The sequence below is a fragment of the Heterodontus francisci genome, chromosome 17, assembly GCF_036365525.1.
Source record: "Heterodontus francisci isolate sHetFra1 chromosome 17, sHetFra1.hap1, whole genome shotgun sequence".
Taxonomy (NCBI): domain Eukaryota; kingdom Metazoa; phylum Chordata; class Chondrichthyes; order Heterodontiformes; family Heterodontidae; genus Heterodontus; species Heterodontus francisci.
Window position 1 is genome coordinate 62030640 of NC_090387.1, and position 26175 is coordinate 62056814.

Genomic DNA, 26175 nt, shown 5'->3' on the forward strand with positions numbered 1-26175 from the left:
CACAGAAGCAGGCCATTCGGCCAACAGATCTATGCTAGTGTTTATGCTCCACATGAGTCTCCTCCCACCTTACTTCATCTCTTCCTATCGACATATCCTTCTATACCTTTCTTCCTTTTGTACTTATCTAGATTCCCCTTAAATACATCTATGACTTACAGTGTTCAAAATATAATCAAACAATCATAATGAACTAATATTGCTTATGGGGCTCAGTCACCATTGCAACTGCGGCCAATACAGCCTGTGGTAACTGCCGAAAATAATTATTAATACTGCCCCTGGTATAGTTGGATCTATTCCAGCACATTTTCAATACCCTCCAACAGAGGCCTGGCACCAATACTGTCAGATCACTGAACCGATACGTTTTATTATTATTGAAGTACTCTGCAGTGATTAAATGTGCAAGGTATGGAAATGTGCACCTGGTTTAGTCTGTGGTCTTAAAAAAAAACAAGTATGCCCAAGAACAAACCTCTATTAGATTTACACTTTTCTCATTTTCCTAACTAGAGATTAAATTGGTACTTTCTACATTAACTTATCAAAGCTGCAGAAATTACACTTCTGTAATATTTAGTGTTCGAATATTAAAGCAGCAATACACAATTTAGTACCAGCATTATATAAAGCTGAACTTGCAGGAAAGATAGAAACAATGACTCATTGGGTCAAATTAATTTTAATTTTAATTTGTATAGACACATTGGCAACGTCATGATTGAGAATGCAGATATTAAAAGTATTCACAGAACTAAAGTACAATTTTTTTTGTCCTTGTAGAACAAAAGCTAACAGTACTGTCACGAAATAACATCGATGCGAGGGTCCAGCTGAGCATTAAGTTCTAAAACATGCAATGATCTTTTGTCACCTCATTGAACTTGTTGCAGTCATTAAAAAAGGAAAAAAAGTTCCGAGAAGCAGTATTAGTCACTATCCAAGTATCTACCTATCTTTTCTTTAAAAAAACATTTATCTTTAACATAAGGTCAACAATAAAAAAGCAATGGAATCCACAAGAAAGTCTGAACATTGCTTACAGTACTTGCGGGACAGTCACAAACCATCACCTCCTGGGGCACTGGTAATCTGTGCTGCGAAGTTCAGATGCACATTTACATTAAACAACGGACTTCTCTCTGTTAAAGTAATGTCACGGCTTCATGTTACTGAGCCGAATGTCACGTTCTCGCTCAAACTGCCGGTGATCGACTCTGTCCAAGAAAGCTTTCCGTTCAATGTATCTTGAGGAAAGAAAAGTTATATATTAATTTTTTAAAAAGAGTACAAGGGAGGCTTGACGAGATTTTTGTAACTGGATTTGGGTAGCGTAAAAAAAAAACATGTAAAGCAGCAGAAACTGCTGGAAATGCACAGGAGGTTTGACAGTGTTTGAAGAGAGGGGAGATGGGTTAATGTTTCTGATGTAATCAATGCGGATGGGCCTGCTGTGGAGTTCCAGCATGCCACCATTTTGATTTCTATTTCCAGCATTTGTAATTTTTTTTTAACCTGTGAAAAGTTATTTGTACATTATCTGGCTTCAATAATGTGATTTCTAAAGCAGATTTCATGATGCTGTAATTCACTATCACAATGTTTGAAAAATTTTAACCATGGAAAATTGGCTACAAATGCAGACCAACACTTTGATGCCTTTTACATCAGATTGTACAGCAGACAGGTGTCAGTTCAACAACACAACATGAAGATCATCCCTCTCCCAGTCACCCAGCACTGTGTCTCTGACTTTAACTCCCCTACCTGGCAAAAGTCATGCAGAGGGACAATTAAAATGGAACAGAGTTTTTTTTTTACGCACTCCTCTCCCATTCTGATCGGTTCACCTGCCCCGAACCGGTGCTATCCTCTTTAAATATGCAAATAGGACTCTGATCAGGTCATCAGACCCCATCTGCTATTTAACTGGAGCCCTGGGCAGGGGTAAGGGGCGCAGTGATGGCTCCTCTGTTGGGTTAAATCTGCTGGGAGCTGGTTTGAGGACTTTTCAGGTATTCTCACCCAGAGATTTCTGCTGGTTTTGGGTGGGAATTGGGCCCGTCAATTAAATTTGAAGCCTGGGAGTTAAAATCTCTCTGGGCCTTGACTTGCAAGCTGTTACTCACCCAGGCACCTTGCACAGAACAATCCCACCCTGCAATAAAGTTGCAGCCTGTCTTTTTGCTAACCTCACTCTAAATTTCCATATTTCTTCCTTTACCTTTCCTCTGCTAAGGTAGCAAATCATGGTACCAGACAGGTGGATCAGCCAAAAACAGGACCTATAATTCCATATGGTTCAACAGATGCACAATAGTCAGCCATCTGCAGTGGGAACTCAGGTTGACTTTTTCTCTGCCTATCTCCAGGTAGATCAGTGCTATTTGTATCATCCCCACTGGCAGTCCTGTTGAGATTGGCTAAATCAGCTGGACCAGGGACTGACCCTGAAATCTTCCTGCTGTGTAGGACTCAATAGCACATCACACAGTGCATTTACCTACAAGGAGCCATTTAACTCCAATTTTTAGGATAATCAAGCTTAGTCCGTCAGGTAGAGACTGCAATTGGGCAACATGAGAATTAGGAATGACCTTTAAAAGAAATATTCATGAGAGAGAATGTGATTCAATGAGCGAGAAAGAATATGTTGTGCAGCAGCACTGTGTGGGAGACATATGGTTATTTGCCAGTGGATCGCACAAGCACAATAATTAACACATTTTACAGAAGCCTTTTATAAAACAAAAACACCATTATTCTCAGTATTCAATGTGTGTGTTGTGCTATTAATATGTTTGTGTTCAGAATGTAATCAGTTCATCTTTAGCCCTGCAGGAACTGATCTCGACAGTCAGAATTTTTAGCCACAAGATAAGAATGCTCAAAACATGTATAATGACAAAGAATGAACCCAAGCAAACACTATAACCTCCCGTCGAGTTAATTAAGGAACATCTGATGATGAAAGCAGATTGAGCAAAGTAAAAGGAGGTCTAGCAGGGCAAACAGAGGTTGCACTGTGCATTCTAGACAAGCTGAAATGAAATGAGGAGGATGTTTAACTGTATTAAGGGGAGATTCCGTCTTTGTTACAAATATTCTCATTTCAAAATGAATTCTTGATAATGTATCAAAGGTTTTTTTAAATATATAAAAAGGTCAATTTTTTTTTTTTTTAGAAAATGCATGTGCAATATCACACTAAGATGTCAATTTAGATACAGAACTCTCCAGGCAATTCACCCAATTTCACTTTCCCATTTCTAATTTCATTATTGACTAAAGTTAATTTCATAACCAAAACACAACCATCCAAACACTGTCTTCCCGTTCAGGAGCTTAGATACAAGCCTAATACAACATCAGTGCATTCCATGGAGATTAAAACAAAACATCTCCAGCAAAAGCTGGTGCACAAAGGCAGTTGCTTTTTTAGACGCTCTGTTGGCATTCAGCTTTCACTGGAGCAGCTCCATCCCGGATCTATCACTTGGAAAGACCTCAGGCATTTTCCCTACTTACAGTACTCACTTATGCTCGCATGGCATCCAAGAAGGAAATGGAGCATTGAGACTTTATCAAACTGGCTCACAGATTTGCTTTTGTCTATGTAATTTCTAAACATAAAAGCTGACGACTTTGGTATTTTGTTAAAATTAAACTTCGAAATCCGAACTGAAATGTCAAATGATCACAACATCTCTATTCTCTAGATTATTCTTTTTAAAAGACCCATTGCTGCTTCACTCCCTCAAATATATTTCATTTTTCTCTCTTTGGTTACATTTCACAAAACCATTCCCTTATCAGAAGGACAGCTGAGAAGACTTCCTATTCCTGCGCCTTTGCCGTTAAACTGATAAGGAGCATGCAAGAGTCTTGCATTGACCTAGCACCATTTGGGGTCCAATTCTTCTTCCTGACAGTTAAATTGAGATTGGAAAAGCACAACCTGACACAATCCCACATCACAATGCACAACAGCCCAGAAATGAAATGCCCATTTTCAAAAACAGCAGCAATTTATTTGTTCGTGGTATGTGGGCATCGCTGGCTAGACCAACATTTATTGCCCATCCCTACTTGCCCTCAAGTAGGTGGTGGTGAGCTGCCTTCTTGAACTGCTACAGTCTTTGGGTGTAGGTACATCAACAGTGCTGTTAGGAAGGGAGTTCCAGGATTTTGACCAACCCTGGTTCAATGAAGCATGCAGGAGGGCATATCAGGAGCAGCACCAGGCATTCCTCAAAATGAGGTGGCAGCCTGGTGAAGCTACAACACAGGACTACTCGCATACCAAACAGCGGAAGCAGCACGCAATAGAGAGAGCCAAGCGAACCCACAACCAACAGTTCAGATCTAACAGCATCTGTGGAAAGAGAAGCAGAGTTAACGTTTCGGGTCAGTGACCCTTCTTCGGAAGAAGGGTCACTGACCCGAAACGTTAACTCTGCTTCTCTTTCCACAGATGCTGCCAGACCTGCTGAATGGTTCCAGCATTTCTTGTTTTTATTTCAGATTTCCAGCATCCGCAGTATTTTGCTTTTAGTTCAGATCTAAGCTCTGCAGTCCTGCCACATCCAGTCGTGAATGGTGGTGGACAATTAAATAACTAACAGGAGAAGGAGGCTCCACAAATATCCCTATCCTCAATGACGGTGGAGCCCAGCACATCAGTGCAAAAGACAAGGCTGAAGCATTTCCATCCACCTTCAGCCAGAAGTGCCAAGTTGATGATCCATCTCAGCCGCCTCCTAGGTCCCCAGAATCACAGATACCAGTCTTCAGTCAATCCGATTCACTCCACATGATATCAAGAAACCACTGATGGCACTGGATACTGCAAAGGCTATGGACCCTGACAACATTCTGGCAACAGTACTGAAGATTTGTGCTCCAGAACTAGCCGCGCCCTTAGCCAAACCATTCCAGTACAGCTACAACACTGGCATCTACCCAGCAATGTGGAAAATTGCCCAGGTATGTCCTGTGCACAAAAAGCAGGACAAATCCAATCCGGACAATTACTGCCCTATTAGTCTACTCTCGATCATCAGTAAAGTGATAGAAGGGGTCATTGACAGTGCTATCGAGTGGCACTTGCTCAGCAATAACTTGCTCACTGGAGCTCAGTTTGGGTTCCGCCAGGGACACTCAGCTCCTGACCTCATCACAGCCCTGGAAAAAGCTGAACTCCAGATGTGAGGCGAGAGTGACTGCCCTTGACATCAAGTATTTGACCAAGAATGGCATCAAGGAGCCCTAGCAAAACTGGAGTCAATGGGAATCAGGGGAAATCTCTCTGCTGGTTGGAGCCACATCTAGCACAAAGGAAGATGGTTGTGATTGTTGGAGGTCAATCATCTCAGTCCCAGGACATCACTGCAGGAGTTCCCAAGGGGAGTCCTATACCCAACTATCTTCAACTGCTTCATCAAAGATCTTCCCTCCATCATAAGGTCAGAAGTGTGGATGCTCGCTGATGATTGTACAATGTTCAGCACCATTCGCGACTCCTCAGATACTGAAGCAGCCCATGTCCATATGCAGCGTGACCTGGACAATTTAAAAATGTTCAGTTTTTTGTACGCCTTAACAGGACATACAAATGGCAAAAAGAGAGGCATCAGTCTGGATTTTAAAATGGTTTCACTCATCCTCAGAGGTGAAAAAAGAAATGGCATCAGGCAACTGGAAAATGATTTGCAGATGACACAACCTCCGTTTCCCCCCCCGTCCCAACTCCCCCCCCCCACCCCCCCGCAGCGTCCCAAACTAGACGTATAAATCAATACAGTCCCCATGAAGGAAAGTATAGGGGAAAAGCACAATTGGGCAGTGTTAAAATTACTTCCAATTTATGATTGAATGCAGAAACTCATATGATTTTAAAAATATACAAGAGAATTTTCACCTAAATTTAGTCTTGTTTATCATTCAGACAACAGTAGAGTCCTAGAAAACTTGTACACAAATAGAAGGAACACACAGATGGATTTGGGCAAGAATTATTACTTTATTTATAGAAGCTGCATGTAACAGCTGTCATGTTATTCTGATCATAGTTGTGTATACATTCTTGACTGGACTGACATTGCAAAGCTATAGTTGATTAATACCATCACAGTGTTACTAAGATCAACTATGATTGTTACAAGAGTTGCTGAGTGGATTGGGGAGATGAATGCACTCTCACTGAAAGAGTTCTGAAAAGGAAAAATGAAATTTACATGTAGTCTGGATTGGCCTATGGGCAAGGGGTTTGGCATCTCCAGCATTGGGAATAAGGGCAAAGTGTCCTGTATTCAACTGGCTAGGCTTCGAAAGATTGCAGGGGAAGCTGGGAATCACAGACACTTAAATCTGGGCCTGGGAAATGGGAGGAATCAGTTCTTGGAATTGCAAATAAACACATTACTGCTCTATAAAAAAGTAAGTTGCATGAACAGCACCCCACCGCAAAAAATAAATTCTGATGCTCATTGTAACTCAAGTCCGAAAAATAATTGTGTTTTTTTTTTACAAATTTCTTGTTTTTATACAAAAAAAATCCAAATTACCTCACAAGCTTTTCAATTTTTTGACAGGGAATAGAGGTGTGGTGCTTAAAACAGCAAGTCCTAGCTTGCTCTGTGATTGGCTAGTCTTCTTGTCAATAATTTTAGGATACTAATCTATTATGTGCTTCTGCATTCCCTGTATGTGAGATGCTGACAGAAAGCAACTTCACAAAATTACTTTAGTGTTCTGATTGGTCATTTTCTACTACTCACCATGTCAGAATTGGCAGCTTTAAAAACAGTTGAATGATTTGATTGCTCAATTTGTCCCTCATTGTTACTTATGCACTGGATCAAATTGTTTTTATAGCCAATGTTTAGTCAATTGATTGATTGGTAATTTGGATTGATAAATAGTAATTTCAGCTAATCACCCTGGTTCAAGTGGTTGAGGGAGACAGTCTGAATCCCAGATTAAATAACAGCCTTCGATTCACTTTCCACCATTATTATTCAACATATAGCATGGCAACAATAAGTTAATGGCAATTAAAAATAGAACTGAACAGATCTAGCTCAGTTGGCAAATGCACTTCCAAATATGGAACAAATCCATGCAGACCAAGAAAACTGCAGGTTTGACCATTGCTCAATGCTGAGTTAGATGATTTCAACAGGGGCAGTGATAGGGGTAGTACTATTGACCCGAGTCACACCACCAACTCGGGGGAAAAAATTGAATCAGCTAGTGTTCCCACTCCTAATTGCTATCCAGTGACTCGCTTTGGAAAACAAGTATATGAACATCAGATGAAGGCCAGATCAGGCTTGGCTATGCAGCCCTCATGACAGAATGGCCTGCTGCCACTTCTTGTCTTGGCTTGTGTATAAAGAATAACCACTCGGCAAAGGTTCTACATCAGGGGAAGGCAAATTTTAGGAAGGTGAGAGGTGACCTGGCGAAAGTGGACTGGATACAGTTACTTGAAGGAAAATTAGTGGCAAACCAGTGGGAGGCATTCAAAAGCGAGATGCAACAGGCACAGTGTAGGCATGTAGCCACAAAGATTAAGGGTGGTATGGCCAAACCTAGAGCCCCCTGGTCATCTAGAAGCTTAGAGGGCAAGTTAAAAACAGAAAAAGAAAGCTTATGATGATCACAAATATCTTAATACTTTAGAAAGCCTAGAGGGGTATAGAAAGTGCAGGGATGAAGTAAAAAAGGAAATTAGAAAAGCAAAGAGAGGACATGAAAAATTATTGGCAGGTAAAATCAAGGTAAACCCAAAGATGTTTTATCAGTACATTAAGAGCAAGAGGATAACTAAGGAAAGGGTAGGGACTACCAGAGATGTACAAGGGAACTTATGCGAGGATGCAGAAGATGTGGGCAGGGTTCTTAATGGGTACTTTGTCTCTGTCTTCACAAAGGAGAGGGTTGATGCAGACATTGTAGTTAAAGAGGAGTGTGAATTATATACGATAAGTTTAATGAGAGAGGAAGTACTAGAGGGTCTGACATCCTTGAAAGTGGATAAATCGCCAGGACCAGATGGACTGCATCCCAGGTTGTTAAAGGAAGCCAGGGAGGAAATAGCGGATGTGCTGAGCATCATCTTCAAATCCTCACTAGATACAGGCGAGGTACCAGATAATTGGAGGTCTGTGTTGTACCATTGTTTAAAAAGGGTGCAAGGGATAGGCCAAATAATTATAGGCCGGTCAGTCTGACCTCGGTGGTGGGTAAATTATTAGAATCAATTCTGAGGGACAGGATAAACTGCCACTTAGAAAGGCACAGACTAATCAGGGATAGTCAGCATGGATTTGTTGGAGGAAGGTTGTGTCTTACTAACTTGATTGAGGTTTTTGAGGAAGTGACAGGGAGGATTGATGAGAGTAGTGCTGTGGACATGGTCTACATGGATTTTAGTAAGGCATTTGACAAGGTCCCGCATGGCAGACTGGTCAGTAAAATGAAAGCCCAAGGGATACAGGGGAATGTGGCAGGTTGGATCCAGTATTGGCTCAGGGACAGGAAACAAAGGGGAGTAGTCGACGGATGTTTTTGCGAATGGAAAACTGTTTCCAGTGGCGTTCCACAGGGCTCAGTGTTGGGTCCCTTGCTGTTTGTGGTATATATTAATGATTTGGATTTAAATGTGGGACGCATGATTGGGAAATTTGCTGATGACACAAAAATTGGCCGTACAGTTAATAATGAAGAGGATGGCTGTAGACTCCAGAATGATTTGGTTTGGTTGAGTGGGCAGGAAAGTGGCAAATGGAATTCAATCCAGAGAAGTAAAAGGTAATGCATTTGGGGAGGGCAAATAAAGCGAGGGAATACACAAAAAACGGGAGGATATTGAGAGGAGTAGAAGTGAGAGACCTTGGAGTGCATGTCCATAGGTCCCTGAAGGTGGCAGGTCAGTTAGATAGAGTGGTTGAGAAGGCGTATGGAATGCTTTCCTTTACTGGCCGAGGTATAGAATACAAAAGCGGGGAGGTGATGCTGGAACTGTATAAAACGCTGGTTATGCCACAGCTGGAGTATTGCGTACAGTTCTGGTCATCACATTACAGGAAGGACATAATTGCTCTGGAGAGAGCACAGAGGAGATTTACAAGAATGTTGCCAGGGCTTGAAAATTGCAGCTATGAGGAAAGATTGGATAGGCTATGGTTGTTTTCCTTGGAACTGAGGAGGCTGAGGGGAGACTTAATTGAGGTGTACAAAATTATGAGGGGCCTAGATAGAGTGGACAGGAAGGACCTGTTTCCCCTGGTGGGGAAGTCAGTTACCAGGGAACACAGATTTAAGGTGATTGGTAAAAGGATTAGAGGGGATATGAGGAAAAACGTTTTCACCCAGAGGGTGGTGGGTGTCTGGAATTCACTGCCAGGAACCCCCAATTCTTTTAAAAGGTACCTGGACATGTACCTGAAGTTCTGTAACCTGCAAGGCTACGGACCAGGTGCTGGAAGGTGGGATCAGATTGGGCAGCTACTTTTTTCGGCCGGCACGGAGACGATGGGCTGAATGGCCTCCTTCTGTGCCGTAATTGTTCTATGGTTCTAAGGCTGCTGCATCCCAGTAAGAATCAGTGCCTTCAGAAGAAGGAAGATAATTGGAAACAATGCAGAGCTGATATTATAATGCCACCACTGTAGAATAATATAGTGATTTAATTCACAGCAGGGTTAATAGGGGAATTAGATTGCAATTCTAACTCAGAATTATAAGGGAATTAATAAACTAGCATACAATAGGCACAGAACAATACACACCATAAACCACAAGAATGAAGCTTCATTGCTTTACTTTCATCCTCAGAATCTCCCAGTCGAATACTCCCACTAAGAGCCTTCAAGTATTGATTTAGAATACATTGCTGATGATGATTCTTTTGATCTCAGGATGACAGGAGATAATTCTTCTAATGTATGTATCTCAATACAACCATCGCGCATAGAATGACACAGGTCCTCACATAATGGGGAGTTTGCATGGTTAGGTTATTTCGAATATCACACCCGCATCTATTAAGTAGCAATAAACTGCAGCAGTAACATATCTAGATCAGTAGATACCCAATCCAAAGGTAGAATTCCAAAGTATCAAATTGCTTTCCATTTGTTGCTGATGGATTGATTTCCTGATCCAAAAATACAACAACAACTTGCATTAAAGTAGTAAAAAATCCCAAGGCATTTCACAGGAGTGCTGTCAGTCAATATTTGACACTGAGTCACATAAGGAGATATTAGGACAGATGACTAAAAAGCTTGGTCAAAGAGGCAGATTTTAAGGAGCCTTTTAAAGGATGAGACAGAGGTACAGAGGCAGAGAGGTTTAGGGAGGGAAGGCATGGCCGCTAATGTTGGAGTGTTGAAAATCACATGAAAGGAAGGGCATGAGATGGTCCATCAGTGCTCACCCTATCCAATGAAAGGTGCCATTCCCACTAATGCATGGGGAGGAGGGCAGGGCAAAGCAAGAAAAAGCTTAGATACAAAATACTGATCTAACCATGAAACATTCTAAAATAGCCACTATCGAAGGTGCATTAAACAGAACACAGTCAGTCAATCACTGGCATGATTCTGTGAGGACAGCAGTACATTTTTAGAAGTGTAGTTACTTTTGTGAAATTTTTTTTTGTTTTCAATTAGTTTCTTTTTATTAACTTCTGATTGAATGATTAAAATGGCCTCTGGAAACATATAGGATACATAATTGTGAACTGTAGAATACTCGTCCATTTCATGCATGGGAAAGACCTTCATGACCCACATGTCACAAAAGGAGTTCTAAAGGTTTTCTTGAGTGGGACTAACACTGCCCTGATTATATTCTGACATTGTACACATGTAATAATAGTATATATCATAGGCAACAACAAAATACATGCCACAGAAACATGGTTGCAATTGGCTATCTTTATCTATACTTCTCAAAATCCAGAACCACCCATAATATTTGCTGGTGAAATAATTATGTGAAACATGCACACTGGCCAATGTTCAAAATTTGAATTTAACTTATGGAGTAGCTGGTGACTTAGCCATCAAAACAATGAACTTTTTTTCAGTGTACTTCAACTGACACATCAGCACCAAATGTTTGATAAGCATTTCAGCTTTCTTTATTTTGAACTCGTCTTCTTTCCCAGTGCCTAATCATTGGAAGACATTTTACCTCTCAACTTCACGGCACCAACCCTTGTTGAACTGAAGCCTAATGAGCATGTTTGCAACTTTATACCTGGAGGCCAATCATTAAGTTATTAATTCCCTGCATGCACACCAAAGCCTTTGAGTAGAGTACAGTATGGGGGGATAAGTTTGATAATTACATCTTGTGGCTATATTAGCTATCAGAACAGAAAAAATATACAAAATGCTAAAAGAACAGCTCGGAGTTCTACATTTAGCCTCAGTGCCTCTGTAATGGGGGTGGAGCGGGGGTATGGAATGCAAGAAAAACAGCCAGTATTATTCTTCTGATTTAAATACTGCAACTCCTACTGAAAAATGCACACATGACTGTTGAGTGAAGCCAGAACTGAATGTGGCTACATTGCCCTCCCATTGTAAAGTAGGCTAGTAATACTCACTGTCTGAGCACACATAAGAAATGATTGTTTGGCAAGGTGCCGGGGCAACTGGCACTCATGGTATTGTACCACAATAACTGCAGAGATAACTTGGGAGATTGGTATGACAAGAAGGAAGGAGGCTCCAACAGGAGTTAACACCTGTAGGAGAGATGGGAAGCTTCAAAAACTGTAAAGACTTAACAAGTCATCCATGACAGCAGATCAGAAAGATTTTGTAATTCAACACTATAAGGGAAGTCTAACAAAACAGAAGAGACCAGTACCACTCAGCCCTCTTCCTGCTCACCATACCAATCTCCGACTATCTTACACAACTGTCGTAGTATAAAAATGTAAGTTAAGGATGAGAGTAAACCATGTGGCCCATTGGAGCTCATCTCTTGGACCCCACTACCCTGTGCAGTATATCAATCCAAACATTTATCCCTTAGTGAGCAAAATTAATTTTCCTAATATCCATTTTAAATGTATTTTCTACTAATTTAAATTTACGCTCTCTGTACTTACTTTCCTCATCAACTTCAAAACAATATTTATGGTTTGCCTTATCATTTCATAAACCTTGATAAGGTCCCACTTAACCTCCTCTCTAGATGGTACAGCGTGAGCTCCCTAACCTTTACTTTCGGAGTTGGTCTTTTGCTCCTTTCTGTATCTATCCAATGCATATTATTTCAGCGGCATGCTGAGCAGAACTAAACACAGTACTCAAAGTGAGGTCTGAGCAGTGTACAGTCTCGTTGTAACCTCTGTAGACTTAAATGTACATATTGCTTAAACAATTGGGAATGGGGGCGATGGGGTGGGTAGGGGGAAAAGAGAATCTTTACTGAAAAGACTGTGATAGGGAAAGGCTGTTTCAAAGATATATCTCAATCTGCATCAGAGCACATTAATTATTTACAAGCAATTCAGTAAGTATAACCTTGGAGGAAGAAACCCTGAATTTTGTTTGTGATTGTAACCTGTACAAGACTTTCAAGAATCCCAAAAAGTTTAAAGCAGTGTAGAAATCTGATTTTCTTCGGGATGGGTATAAATTGAAGGAGGGAGAAAAACTTTGTCTCTTTGAAGTGCCAAGTTCTGATAACAACTGTGGAGGCAGTTTCCCTTTTTTGAAGTCCCAATCTCTGTTGCCATAGAACTATTTTGTAGCAAGTGTACTTCTAAACTATTCAAAGGGCTGGAAGGCCAAAGGAGAAAATTAAACTGGAATGAAGTAATCAAGATTGCTTCACTTTTCACTTTTCAAATACTGCAATTTCAAATCATGCATTGAAAATAATCCTAGGTTATATTGAAAAGGGAAAACTAGATTTAGTAGTGAACGCTCAAAAATAATCTTCATCCTTTCCTTATTTTTACTCAGGTTCCTCACTACTCTCCCAATTTACTATTTCATACGTCAATCTTTGGGCAAAGAGGGTGTAGATATGGAGGTCACAAACATAATTCAGAATTCATACTGGCATGTCAGCAGCGTATGCTTTTGCAGAACAAGACTGAATGGATTATATTTTCCTTTACACTCTCTCCTGGTCAGTTATTCCTCTACTGCCTCATACTCTTTCCTATTCCCTTGAGCTGCTCTTCTGCATCCTTCTCTTCCCATAGCTCTAATGAGGCATCTAGGTTCGGAAATACATACTTGTCAACCAGTATCAAAACACAGACATATGGCAGATACTTTGGAATAGAGAGTTCACTTGTATGAAAACCCAAAGATGGACAAAGGCTAGGGAATAAATTATTGAGCTCTGTGTCCCCCACCTTCCCTTCGGGCAACAATCAAATGGTAAACTAAATGGCATGAGCTTCTTATGATAGATAGAGCTAATAATGATGCCAATTCCAAAAATCCATTCTTTTTTCTTTGAGCTGTTATAATTCCTTTTATTATTTCACACAAGAGCAACATTATTGACATGCAGGCCCCCACCTGCCAAGGATGAGGCATTATTAATTCTGCCACATGGACATTAAATTTTAAATTGTTGCTGGGAAGAGGAGAAGGCCTGTGACAAGGGGCTGCCAGGCCCCTGGCTGGAAAGACATTTTTGCATATTAACAGATGGTGCTTGTAGGCACAGTGGCGCAGTGGTTAGCACCGCAGCCTCACAGCTCCAGCGACCCAGGTTCAATTCTGGGCCTGTGCGGAGTTTGCAAGTTCTCCCTGTGTCTGCGTGGGTTTTCGCCGGGTGCTCCGGTTTCCTCCCACCACGAAAGACTTGCAGGTTGATAGGTAAATTGGCCATTATAAATTGCCCCTAGTATAGGTAGGTGGTAGGGGAATATAGGGACAGGTGGGAATATGGTATTAGTGTAGGATTAGTTTAAATGGGTGGTTGATGGTCGGCACAACTCGGTGGGCTGAAGGGCCTGTTTCAGTGCTGTATCTCTAAATAAATAAATAAAAAGGAGCTATTCCCTGCTCCAATTCAATCCACAAACAGACGTGGTCAGACCAGTTAGTCACATGACTAACTGGCTGTTGCAGAGTTTGAACTGAGAGTTTGGGCAGAAAGCAGAATGCTCCTGGACTGAAGACTGACTGCCTGCCTCCATCTCTTTCTCACGGAAATCCAAAAAACTCACTGAAGACACATGAACCTCAGTGAACCAGGTTGAAGAATAATACTGGGCCCCAACGAAAAGCACGATCTACCTACAATCAAGGACTCTACAGTCAGCTCGAAGAACCATAACAACAATATCTTCAGATATTGCCTCAAACCTTTCCACTTTATTTTTCTTCTGCTCTTTTCTGTCTCTATTTGCATGTGTGTATCGTGGATGCATGCTAGCGTGGGCGTGTCATGTATCCGTAGGTGTCAACAGAATTAGAGTTTAAATTTAATAAAATTTCAGCTTTCTTCTTTAAACCTTAGAAAGCCTGTTTGTGCTGGCTTCTTGCCTTATAATTGGAAAGTGGTGAACAAGGATTCACCAAGGGGGAACTATAAACACAGTGTGTTTAAAAATAAAATCCTGTTACAGTAAGACCAGGTGAAGGCCGAAGGTGAACCCTGGACCTCTTTCTCACCTGGTTGTAACACTATTTTGAGTATCAAATTGGCTCAAGGAAGATGCAGACACATTTACATTTCAGGATTCTTTCAGCATCAAAGCACAACCTGCTTTGCAATCTGATGAGGAGTAGCAGCTGCATCTTTGTAAAATCATTTTTGCTGCAGGCCATTCCATCTCAAACACTTAAAGGACTGTCTCTGTGCTTGAGCTTTCTTTAAAATAAAACGACACGCAAGATTTATTTTTTTGCAGCTTATTTCAAGAAATCTATTAAGCTATATTCTAAATCCTACTTTGAATTCCCATTAACATTTTGAAAATACAATTTTCGATAGACAACTTGATAGAAAAGATGTGAAAGTGGTAAAGGTCATTCAATACTCAAAGGGCAGTGTGGGTTTAACACCAATTAACCTACTGAATGCAATGTAAATGAACGGCATCTGATTAAAATGTCAAACTCATTTTTATGGTCTGCTGAAAACTGCAAACCAAATTATACGAGTAATAAAAAAAATTTAATTGAGATCTGAAACAAGGGCACTGTTCTCGCTTTGCTCTATGTATTGTCCCTCTGCTCCTTTTATCCTTTTTAATCTTCTAATAGTTTTTCTTGTATCTGGTTATTTACCCTGCATTGCCATCACTTTTGGATGTTTAGAACCAGCGCTCCTTCATTTCTGCAAGATCATTAGTAATCTTCTTCCCTCCCTCGAATTGGTATTCTAAGTAGTAGTGACCACTTGTGAAGGCTGATTCTGCAAGCAGCCCCCAAAAAAATGACCAACATGGCTCGCTCAATTAGCTAACTTGTTTAAGCTTCCTGTATGTTTTTAAGCACCCACAATGGAGCACTGCTTGGTTGGGTTGTGGGGCTGGCGCTGCGTTGAATCCTGATCGCAGATCTTAATGCACTACTGCACTTACGACAGGAGGCGCTGTCTCATAGGCTGAAGATGATTGGTAGAGAACCTAGAGCTGTCCCCTTCACTGGAAACAGAATGAAAGTCCTGCTAGATGAGGCAGCACTCAGCAAAGTAACCACTATTGAGGCACAGGGAGACCCTTCTATAATAGAGATACTGTGCAAAAGGCACTTCAGGAGGTGGTGAAAAGAGTGAGTACAGTTTTGCAAGTCCAGCAGGTGTAGGGGCAAATGTGCAAAATGTTTTCAGGACTGAGGAAGAGTGTCAAGTAGGCTGGAATAAAGGCATTCACTGAAAGGAAAGGGATGCCTTATCAATATACATGAAGCACTCAACACACAGCATGTTGCTATATCAGCAATACAGTCTGCAACGCACTGACTCCTCAACCTTTGCATCTAACACCCTCTCCTGATCATCTCAGCAAAAGTGAAACTCAAGCTCAGTGTCAAAGGCCTAGCCTTTAGTTCACTCTTGCAGCCGTTCCACATTTTCACCCACTCACCACAGATCCTCAAATTCCTTGCATGGTCAAGTCAAAAGTAACTCACAAAAATGGCAAACTTCCTCAGCAAAAGGCCTGCAGACCAACCAGTACCTGTTTTATATAGGCAGTGAATCAACAGCTGCACTGGGGAACCACAGGGAATTAGACCATTTTGTACCCATTAATGAGGCCAGTGTACAGTAAAAGTACTGCCTCAAAGGAAGCAGCACACCAAGTAGTAATATATGTTTCCCTACTGCTGGTGTCTTCCTGTCGTCCATAGATAGCTTACCAATGAAAAGAGGCATTCCCTAGTTAACCAGCTGTGCCAAATGTGTAATGAAGAACAGTCACTAGAGAAAACATTGAATTCAGCAGGTAGTTTAATCTGTTACAATCTTCAAATATAGATAACTCCTTCTATCATCCCATTTCTCTTCCAGAGATCTCCCCACACTATAAGTTATTCAACCTCACTTTGTGGAGCACTAACTGACTTGTTTGCTTGCCTCTGGGAATATTACTTGAGTTAGCTTCAGGGAAGTACAGAAATGTAGCCTTGGATAATTTGCAGCGTTTCCTTTCCTTCCCAGTGTGACAAAGTAGTACTGGACTGATAACCGTTCTTGCTTTGTGTGTCCCTCACAACAGGGCTATCCATAAACTGTGACCTATGGACCACATGTGGCTCCAAACCCTAGCAAACTGGCTCACACAAGCAACCCAGTCCTATTTGTGCTTTATTTTTATTTGCTGGTTTGCCTCATTTGAACGTTAGAACATTTTGGAAAGGACCATTTTAGTGCTTTGGTGGATAAATTCTAAATCAGGTGTCTGGTGGTTTCTGGAAAAGATGTATGCAAATTAATGGTAACTTGTATTTAACCTCTGTACATGGCTTTCAGGGCTCCAAAGTACATACCTATATGGCTCACAAAGACAGAAAGTTTAGGCGACTCTGTCTTAGTCTCTTCAGACAATACTGTGTACTTGAAATCAATTCTCCACAATTCTGTGATGTGTATTGAATGATCAGTAAGTTACATGCAGTTCCAACTTTACAGAGGCCAGAAGTAAGGGATTCTCAGTCAGTCGCCCGTGAGTGCCGCTGACCTATGGGCTTTTGATCTACATCATTGATATTTGGTCTCCCTGCAGGGGTTCAGTGATCAACAAAGACATTGTAACTAATTAATTAGGATACCATTGCGGTTGGTCACTTGTATTCTATTATACCCATTAAGTACGACTACAAATTCAAGTTTGTCATACTTATTAGGTTTAGTGATATTAGTCGCTCCCTTAAGCGATGCGAGTCTTTTGCCCTGAATCTACTTATATGATAGCATAAGCCAGACATCACTGTGATCTGGAATGGATACTTGAATCTTTCGTGAGTACTTATTCACTCTCCACAATGGCAGATTGCCTTATCAATAGGTGTAGATTTTTTTATTCTACAGTAAGGTGAAAATACAGAAGTTATAATTTGCTCCACTTATTTCTATAAATATAATCTGTCTTCACAAAATAAGATAAAAATAAGAAATATGGTATAATACCTAACTTCAGTGGATTATCTTGCTTTGCTTAGAAGTTTATTTTCAGCATTTCATTACATAATGGCAGGAATGTAACATGAGGTAATCTGGTGCCATGAAAACGTATTCTACTGGATGAACAAGTTATTTTAAATTATGGTGAACACTATGCCCATTTCCAGTGGGCTTCTTGCATGGTGATAGGTAATTGTCTTCCCATGCAGAAAGCATAAATTGATGATGCTATAAGGCTTCTGTCTTTTCATCCTTCATTAGGCTTGGTAGCATATTATAATAATTTTTCTTTCTTGGAGTCTCATTGTATTTTGCATTCTCTCAGTTTGTTTTCCTCTACTCACTGTTAATTTCCTCCTCTTTAATTGCCCCCAATATTACTCTCTTGCTTCCTTTCTTTTAATTAAATGGGCACAACCTATGGTTCCAGTCTTTCAAGAATATGCTTGGTTTCTGTTTCCAATTCTCTCTCTGGTGCCTGAACAACTTGCATTTTTTCCCAATGACCACTCTCCCCCTTTCACTGAAGTGCACATCGTTATAAGCTCCTCACACAATACTTGTAGCCAAAGTTCACCCATCCTTGTGGTGATCTGAACTCTATCACCCTCTTCTCTTGCAGCCTACACAAAAAAGTTTACATTTTAAAAGAATGTTGTAATTCTTAATACTGAATAGACAATAGTCAGAATCACCACTTCCTCGCTGCTGAAACATGCACTTGTGTTTTGAGTTTTGAAATTATGCTTTGCATTTACATTGCATTCAACTGCATTAGTAACTAAGTTAAAAGTTATCAACAGTAGATTTCACATCCATCTGTATAGGAGCAGGAGTAGTCCATTCAGCCCATCAATGTCAATCTCCAGCACAATCCCACTTGCACTCTGAGAAAACAACAGAAGAGGAAGAATACAAAATTGCTGGAGATCAGGCTCCAAAAAAAGTAGGAAAGATTGTGATAAATATCTGATGTAAAGACATAGAGAATGGATTTTGTTAAAATGTTGCTTAAACTGTGACAAGTATCTTGTAGTCACAGCCAAGTTAGTTGGGATTTATGCAGCGGAGGGTTGAAGTATTGAAGCTGCAACTCACTTTATAAATTGGCATCTGCCATCCTCCATCCAGAGTGTCACTTGTTATGATCGGGTGAGGAAGGGGTCTCAGGCTCCCCTCTTGCCCCTTTCCTGGTTTGGCCGTAACAGGGTTTATCTTCTAAAATACAGTGATTTTTTTTTTAGTTTATCGTCTCAGTAAGCCTTTGCTCACTGCACTCTAATTGTAATTGCAAATGAACCAATCAGACCAAACCAACAGGTTTAAACAAGAAAGAAGTAAGTTTATTAGCCTTATCACTCTAACTTGGTTAAAATTACTAAAATACGCCATGCAACCACGCTCGCGTGCACATGCGATAAACACACACAAATAGATACAGAGGGGAAGAAAGAATTTGAGGGGGGGTGTTGAAGTAGAGTTTGTAATAAATGGAACAAAAACAAGAAATGCTGGAATCACTCAGCAGGTCTGTCAGCATCTGTGGAAAGAGAAGCAGAGTTAATGTTTCGGGTCAGTGACCCTTCTTCGGAACCCTTCCGAAGAAGGGTCACTGACCCGAAACGTTAACTCTGCTTCTCTTTCCACAGATGCTGCCAGACCTGCTGAGTGATTCCAGCATTTCTTGTTTTTGTTTCAGATTTCCAGCATCCGCAGTATTTTGCTTTTATTGTAATAAATGGAATTCCGTTACTGGGTGGTAATGTCCTTGATATAATGTCCTCAATTGAAGTTAAGGTCTTGGTGTTCTCACTGTTTCAAGCTTGGTTCTCTGGTACCAGAAGGCCAAGGATATGCTTTGGCTGTAGTCTTGAAGTGTAGGAGCTGCCACCATGGTTTTCCTGGGACTTTGCTGGAAAGAGAGACAGGGAGAGACAGGTCTTCTCTTTGGTCTTCAAAATTGCAATCTGTTGCCTTTCTATGGCACAATTCAAAAAAGCCCCAGTCTGACCAGCAGGTAGGTGATGTGACCATCTCAGTTTGATACAACAGTTTCTTGGAGGGTTACTGGACTTCAAAGTTTTCCAGACACACTCGGTGTGGCGGTGGAGGGGGGCAGGGGTGGAGTTCTGGCTTTTACACAAAGGATGTTGATCATCACTATTGCCCAGACCAATCTCGCTAACTGAATCAGTGAGCACTCCCATTGTCTCTCTATTCAACGGTCCTCATCTTCGCAGAATGCAAATGTGCAACCATGTTTTCAACTGGTCAGTTCTGATTTCTTTTTAAACAAGTTATGTGCAATGTCCAGTAAAAAAAAAAGCTTCAAGTAGTGTCCCATAAGACAAAATTAATATGTTTCCATTTGTCAGGTGCGATTTCCGTCACACACTTTCTTCAGTCCTTAGAGTGAGCAGACATAGCTTTACATTTTGTTATCTTTCCCCACCCACACAAAGCTACCTGTACAGCTTCCCAGGCCAAGATGCTCAGACACAAGGATACAGTGTTGTGGCATCATTAGGGCCAATGTAATCCTACTTTCTGATTTGTTGTGCCTTGATGTAATTAAAACCGTAACAAATTACAGATAATATATTTGACAGCTTTGACATTACAGGCTAGATCTGGTAGAAATATCTACTTATCATTTAGCTTTTAGTTTGTACAACACCAGCATTGTGTTTGAGAAAGAGGTCTAATAAAGAAGCGTTAGGCAGTTACTATATTCAGCCTCCTGTGCCCTTCAGCGTACAAGAAGAAAATAAGCCATGCATTACGAGAGCATTAATGATTCTCCAGTAAATATGTCCACTGACATATAATTCGATGATAAACACAGTCAACTACTGGTCGAGAAAAGGCCATTTTCAGATGTTTGTCCTTCACATAACTCTTGCTAAAATTTCAACTGGAACATTTACTTTACTAAGCATCTAGTAACAAAAACTGAACTTCAACTTCTCAGCCACAGAAAAAATAATCTGGCTGCAACCACCAGTTTTTTGAAGCTATAACAAGCAAAGTGGATAATAGGGATCCTGTAGATGTAGTATATCTGGACTTCCAGAAGGCATTTGATACGGTGCCGCACAAAAGGTTAATACACAAGGTAAGATCACAAGGGGTTAGGGGCAATTTATTAGCTTGGATAGAGGATTGGCTAACCAACAGAAAACAGAGAGTCGGGATAAATGGGTCTTTTTCTGGTCGGCAAGATGTAACTAGTGGGGTGCCACAGGGTTCGGTCCTCGGGCCCCAATTATTAATGACTTGGATGCAGGGATAGAAGGTAGTATAGCCAAATTTGCAGATGACACTAAAATAGGTGGGATAGTAAGTTGCAATAAAGAAATAAGAAATTTACAAATGGATATGGATAGGGTAGGTGAATGGGCCAAAATTTGGCAGATGGAGTTTAATGTGGATAAGTGTGAGGTTATCCATTTTGGTCAGAAGAATAGAAAGGCAAATTATCTAAATGGAGAGAAACTTCAGAGTGCTTCGGTGCAGAGGGATCTGGGTTTCCTCGTGCATGATTCCTGAAAACTAGCATGCAGGTACAGCAGGTAATCAGGAAGGCAAATGGAATTTTGGCATTTATTGCGAAAGGAATAGAGTACAAAAGTAGAGAAGTGTTGCTGCAACTGTACAAGGCACTAGTGAGACCACAACTGGAGTATTGCGTACAATTTTGGTCCCCTTACTTGAGGAGGGATGTAGTTGTACTGGAGGCAGTTCAGAGGAGATTCACTAGATTGATTCCAGAGATGAGGGGTTTGTCTTATGAAGAGAGATTGAGCAGTTAGGCCTTTACTCTCTAGAGTTTAGAAGAATGAGAGAAGATCTAATTGAGGTATATAAGATGATTAAGGGGATTGACAAAGTAGACGTAGAGAGGATGTTTCCTCTGGTGGGGCAATCTAGAACGAGAGGTCATAGTTTTAGGATAAGGGGTAGCAGATTTAAAACAGAGATGAGGAGAAATTACTTCTCTCAAAGGGTCGTGAGTTTGTGGAATTCACTACCCCAGAGTGCGGTGGATGCCGGGACATTGAGTAAATTTGAGGAGATAGACAGATTTTTAATTAGTAATGGGTTGAAGGGTTATGGAGAACGGACAGGAAAGTGGAGTTGAGGCCAAGATGAGGTCAGCCATGATCGCATTGAATGGCGGAGCAGGCTCGAGGCGGTGAATTGCCTACTTAAAAACAGTTACAGGGGTGAGGCAAGGGGGCGAATTGCCTACTCCTGCTCCTAGTTCTTATGTTGTTACGTTCAATGTTAAAAGTATATTCCACCATATGTTCTATCACATAAGTCCTTGTGAATAGGGTCCCGTCTTCAAACTGAGGACACTCTCCATCGTGTTGTGTGGCACTATCACAGTGCTAAACGGAATAGATTCAAAACAGATCTAGCTGCTCAAAACTGGGCATCCAGGAGGCGCTGTGGGCCATCAGCAACAGCAGAATTGGATTCAACCACAACCTGTAACCTCATGGCCTGGCATATCCCTCACTCTACCATTACCATCAAGCCAGGGGATCAACGCTGGTTCAATGAGGAGTGTAGGAGAGCATGCCACAAGTAGCACCTGCCATACTTAAAAATGAGGTGCCAAGCTGATGAAGCTAAGCCATCTCACAACCAATGGATCTGATCAAAGCTCTACAGTCCTGCCGCAGTCAGTCATGAATGGTGGTGGACAGTTAAACAACCAACGGGAGGAGGAGGCTCCAAAAACATCCCCATCCTCAATGATGGCAGAGCCCAGCAAGTCAGTGCAAAAGGCAAGGCTGAAGCATTTGCAGCCATATCTTCAGCCAGAAGTGCCAAGTGGATGATCCATCTCTGCCTCCTCCTCAAGTCCCCACCATCATTGGCGCTAGTCTTCAGACAATTTGATTCATTCTACATGATATCAGGAAATGGCTGAAGGTACTGTATCTAACAAAGGCTATAGGCCCCGACAACATCCTGGCTGTAGTACTAAGTCTTGTGCTCCAGAACTAACCATGCCCTTAGCCAAGCCTTTTCAGTACATCTACAACACAGGCATCTACCCGACATCAGTGCTATTAAGTGACACAGACTCAGCAACAACCTGCTCGCCGATGCTCAGTTTGGGTTCCGCCAGGGGCACTCAGCTACAGACCTCATTACAGCCTTAGGCCAAACATGGACAAAAGAGCTGAATTCCAGAGGTGAGGTGACAGTGACTGCCCTCGACTCAAGGCAGCATTTGACTGAGTGTGGCATCAAGGAGCCCTAGCAAAATTGAAGTCAATGGGAATAGAAATCCACTGGTTGGAGTCATACCTTGCACAAAAGATGATGGTTGTGGTTGTTGGACGGCAATCATCTCAGTCTCAAAACATCACTGCAGGAATTCCTCGGTGTAGTGTCCTAGGCCCAACCATCTTCAGCTGCTTCGTCAAAGACCTTCCCTCCAACATAGTCATAAGTGTGGATGCCCACTGATGAGTGCACAGTGCTCAGTTCCATTTGCAACTCCTCATATACTGAAGCAGTCCATGCCCACATGCAGCATGACCTGAACAACATTCAGGCTTGGGCTGATAAGTGGCAAGTAACATACATGCCACACAGGTGCCAAGCAATGACGATCTCCAACAAGAGAGAATCTAATCATCTCCCCTTGACATACAACAGCATTACCATCGCTGTAGCCCCCAACATTAACTTCCTGAAGGGTTACCATTGACCAAACACTTAACTGGACCAGCCAAATAAATACGGTGGCTACAAGAGCAGGTCAGAGACTGGGAATTATGCAGCAAGTAACTCACATCCTGACTCCCCAAAGCTTGTCCACAAGTCTCGAGTGGGTTGGAATACTCTCCACTTGCCTGGATGAGTGCAGCTCCACACCACTCAAGAAGCTCAATAGCACTGAAGACAAAGCAGCCTGTTTGATCTGCACCCCATCCACTACCTTAAACATTCACTCCCTCCACCACTGGCACACAGTGGCAGCAGTGTGTACCATCTGTAAGATGCACTCCTTCGACAGCACCTTTACCACTTAGAAGGGCAAGGGCAACAGACGCATGGGAACACCATCACCTGCAAGTGCCCCTCCTGACTTGGAACTATACCGCCATTCCTTCATTGTCGCTGGGTCAATATCCTGGAACTCCCTTCCTAACAGCACTGTGGATGTACCTACACCACATGTACAGCAGCAGTTCAAGAAGGCAGCTCACCACAACCTTCTCGAGGGCAATTACGGATGGGCAATAAATGCTGCCCTTGCCAGTGATGCCCATTTCTGCCTCATATTGCCTTAAGTTAGTCTGGAATGAACAGTAACAAAAAAATAGAAATAACGGGATGCAAGTTTATGTTTAAATGGGATCAGCACCCTCGATTAGGCATGAAAAACTGAACTGCGGTAGCTGTGCAAATCTTTGTTGAGTCAGCGTGACCCTCACAAATGACGTGCAAATTGTGCGTTGGGAGCATCAGCTAGAAGGCAGAAAGTTAATCTGGACTGAATGGTTCTAACAAGCCCCAATTGTGTATTTAAAATAAAAACATTCTACAAAATTTGCTACCATGAACATTCATTTGCATTCACAGTCTGATCCTCTTAGGCTTCTGATGTATTCTTCTGCTGCAAGATTTGTGGATCCCTCAACAAATTTTATTTCGCTGTCTCAATAAACATTTCATGAAACAGCTGGCAACTCTTGGTAGCATCCCTTCTCTTATTGCTTTGCTAATGCTCAGACATTTAATGACTATCTCAGTATTCATACATCATTGATCTACGAAATCAAAATGGTGTACATTAACAAAGTTAAACTGTGGTGAACATCAAGTCCTGGAGTGGCAGCATGCCTGGCAACCCCTTCAGGTCAGCAAAGGTAATAAAGAACAGTTTTTTCCAAGCAAATCATGTTACTGTCATCAAATGTTGAATACTTGAAACCATTAATAACTTGACCTGTGGAAGGAAGGATCTGGCTTATTCCTCATTATCTCTGTACTTTTCCCATCAAACTGGGCTTGCAGAATACACAGATATCTTCAGAACAGTGCATCGTCATACCATCCTTTTATTCAAATGTCAATTTACTAAGGTCAAAACTGTTAAGCAAAAGCCTATTTGTTCTTTGGTCTTAATCCATTGTGATGTGCTGCAGTTTATTTTTCCAATTTCTTTCCCTCCTCTTTTGAAGGCAATGGCTCATACGCAGTACAATTCCTCGGGTGCCAGCAACCTCCCAATACCTACTCATGCTGCTATTCTTCATGTGCAAACCTAGGTGACAAATGTAGCGAGTTACTTGACGATGTTGGGGGTAGAGTATCATAGCTGAACACAACACTGTACTCACCCAAAATCATCAAGTGCATGCTCTTTGGTAAGGGTCACTGTAGGACAATTAAAATAGGGAACCATGCCTGACATTTCTCCCTTTCCTAACCCAGGGACAGAGGTCAACTGCAGAGCCTTCACTAGCACTCTAACAGAGTTTATCTAATTCAACTCAGATGAGGGATCAAACTTGTGATCTACTTAATTAGCAAAGACCATTCCCAAACCACAGGATAAGTTTATCTATAAGCCATTGCTGATGGAATGGAATCAGATGGGTGGAATGAAATGGCTCGGGCTAAGATGAGCAGAAACCCTGGCAACAGGGACCGAAATTGACAAGCACTCCTTTGACTGGACAAGCCCAGTAGCAATAGAGAACATCTGGATGGGCACAGAACTACCAAACTGTTTGGTTGTTAGTTAGTGCGTGTGCGTGTTTTGCCTTCTGGAGGAAGAGAACAGATTCATGCTGAATGTTTTTTAAAAAGTCAAGTGCTGCTTAAGTGTCAAAAAAGACAGAAGTAGGAGGGAATTCTGAGGAAGAACAGAAGACTACAACCCAGCTTGCTTTCTCGCAATTCCCTAAAAGACTCTGAGGTGCACTGTGAATTCGTCTTGTTTCCTGTATTTCAAGAACGCCAGCTAAATTACTTTTCAATGCCACTTGAGGAGAGCTAATTCTGGAAGATTCTAAAGATCCTGTCTGCATGTGCTCGAAGATTGGACTGTGCCAGTTTGGTGCAGCGTGTCTCATCTGCTATTTTTCAGGGGTGGGCAAGTGATCTACTCGGGTATTTCTTTTTGTCTGTAACAAAGCTCTGATATAAAAATCCTTTTCTACTTTTTCAGTTAACCGGTATGTCTGTATTTGTGTGTGTGTGTTTGAGTGTGGAGGGACTAAAGTAAAAGGGACATTTTAAACTTTAATGTTGGATATTTAAAAAATTGATCTATGTGATATTGTTTTACTTCATTACTAGTTAAGACTTGTTTTATAATAAACTCTTAATTTTGTTGTACAGTAAAGAAACCTGGTTAGTGTGTTCTATTCTGGGGAAAATAGTGTATCTGATTGGCTGTTTCAACAAGTGGGAAAACTTTCAAGAATATGTTGTGACCTGTGGAGAAGTGGGACTGAATTAACAGTGCACTCCTCCCGCCTTGGTCGTGACACAATCAATAGTAATTTT

General features: G+C 41.4%; 1 protein-coding gene across 1 annotated transcript in view; it reads right to left on the reverse strand.

The window, feature by feature from the left end:
* Positions 1-674: 674 nt before the first annotated feature.
* cfdp1 (craniofacial development protein 1) overlaps positions 675-26175 on the reverse strand; it is a 270776-nt gene continuing 245275 nt past the window's right edge. The window contains exon 7 of the mRNA XM_068049505.1: positions 675-1250. Coding sequence (XP_067905606.1) covers positions 1160-1250 — 91 coding nt within the window. The 3' untranslated portion in view covers positions 675-1159. The remainder of the gene's footprint in view (positions 1251-26175) is intronic.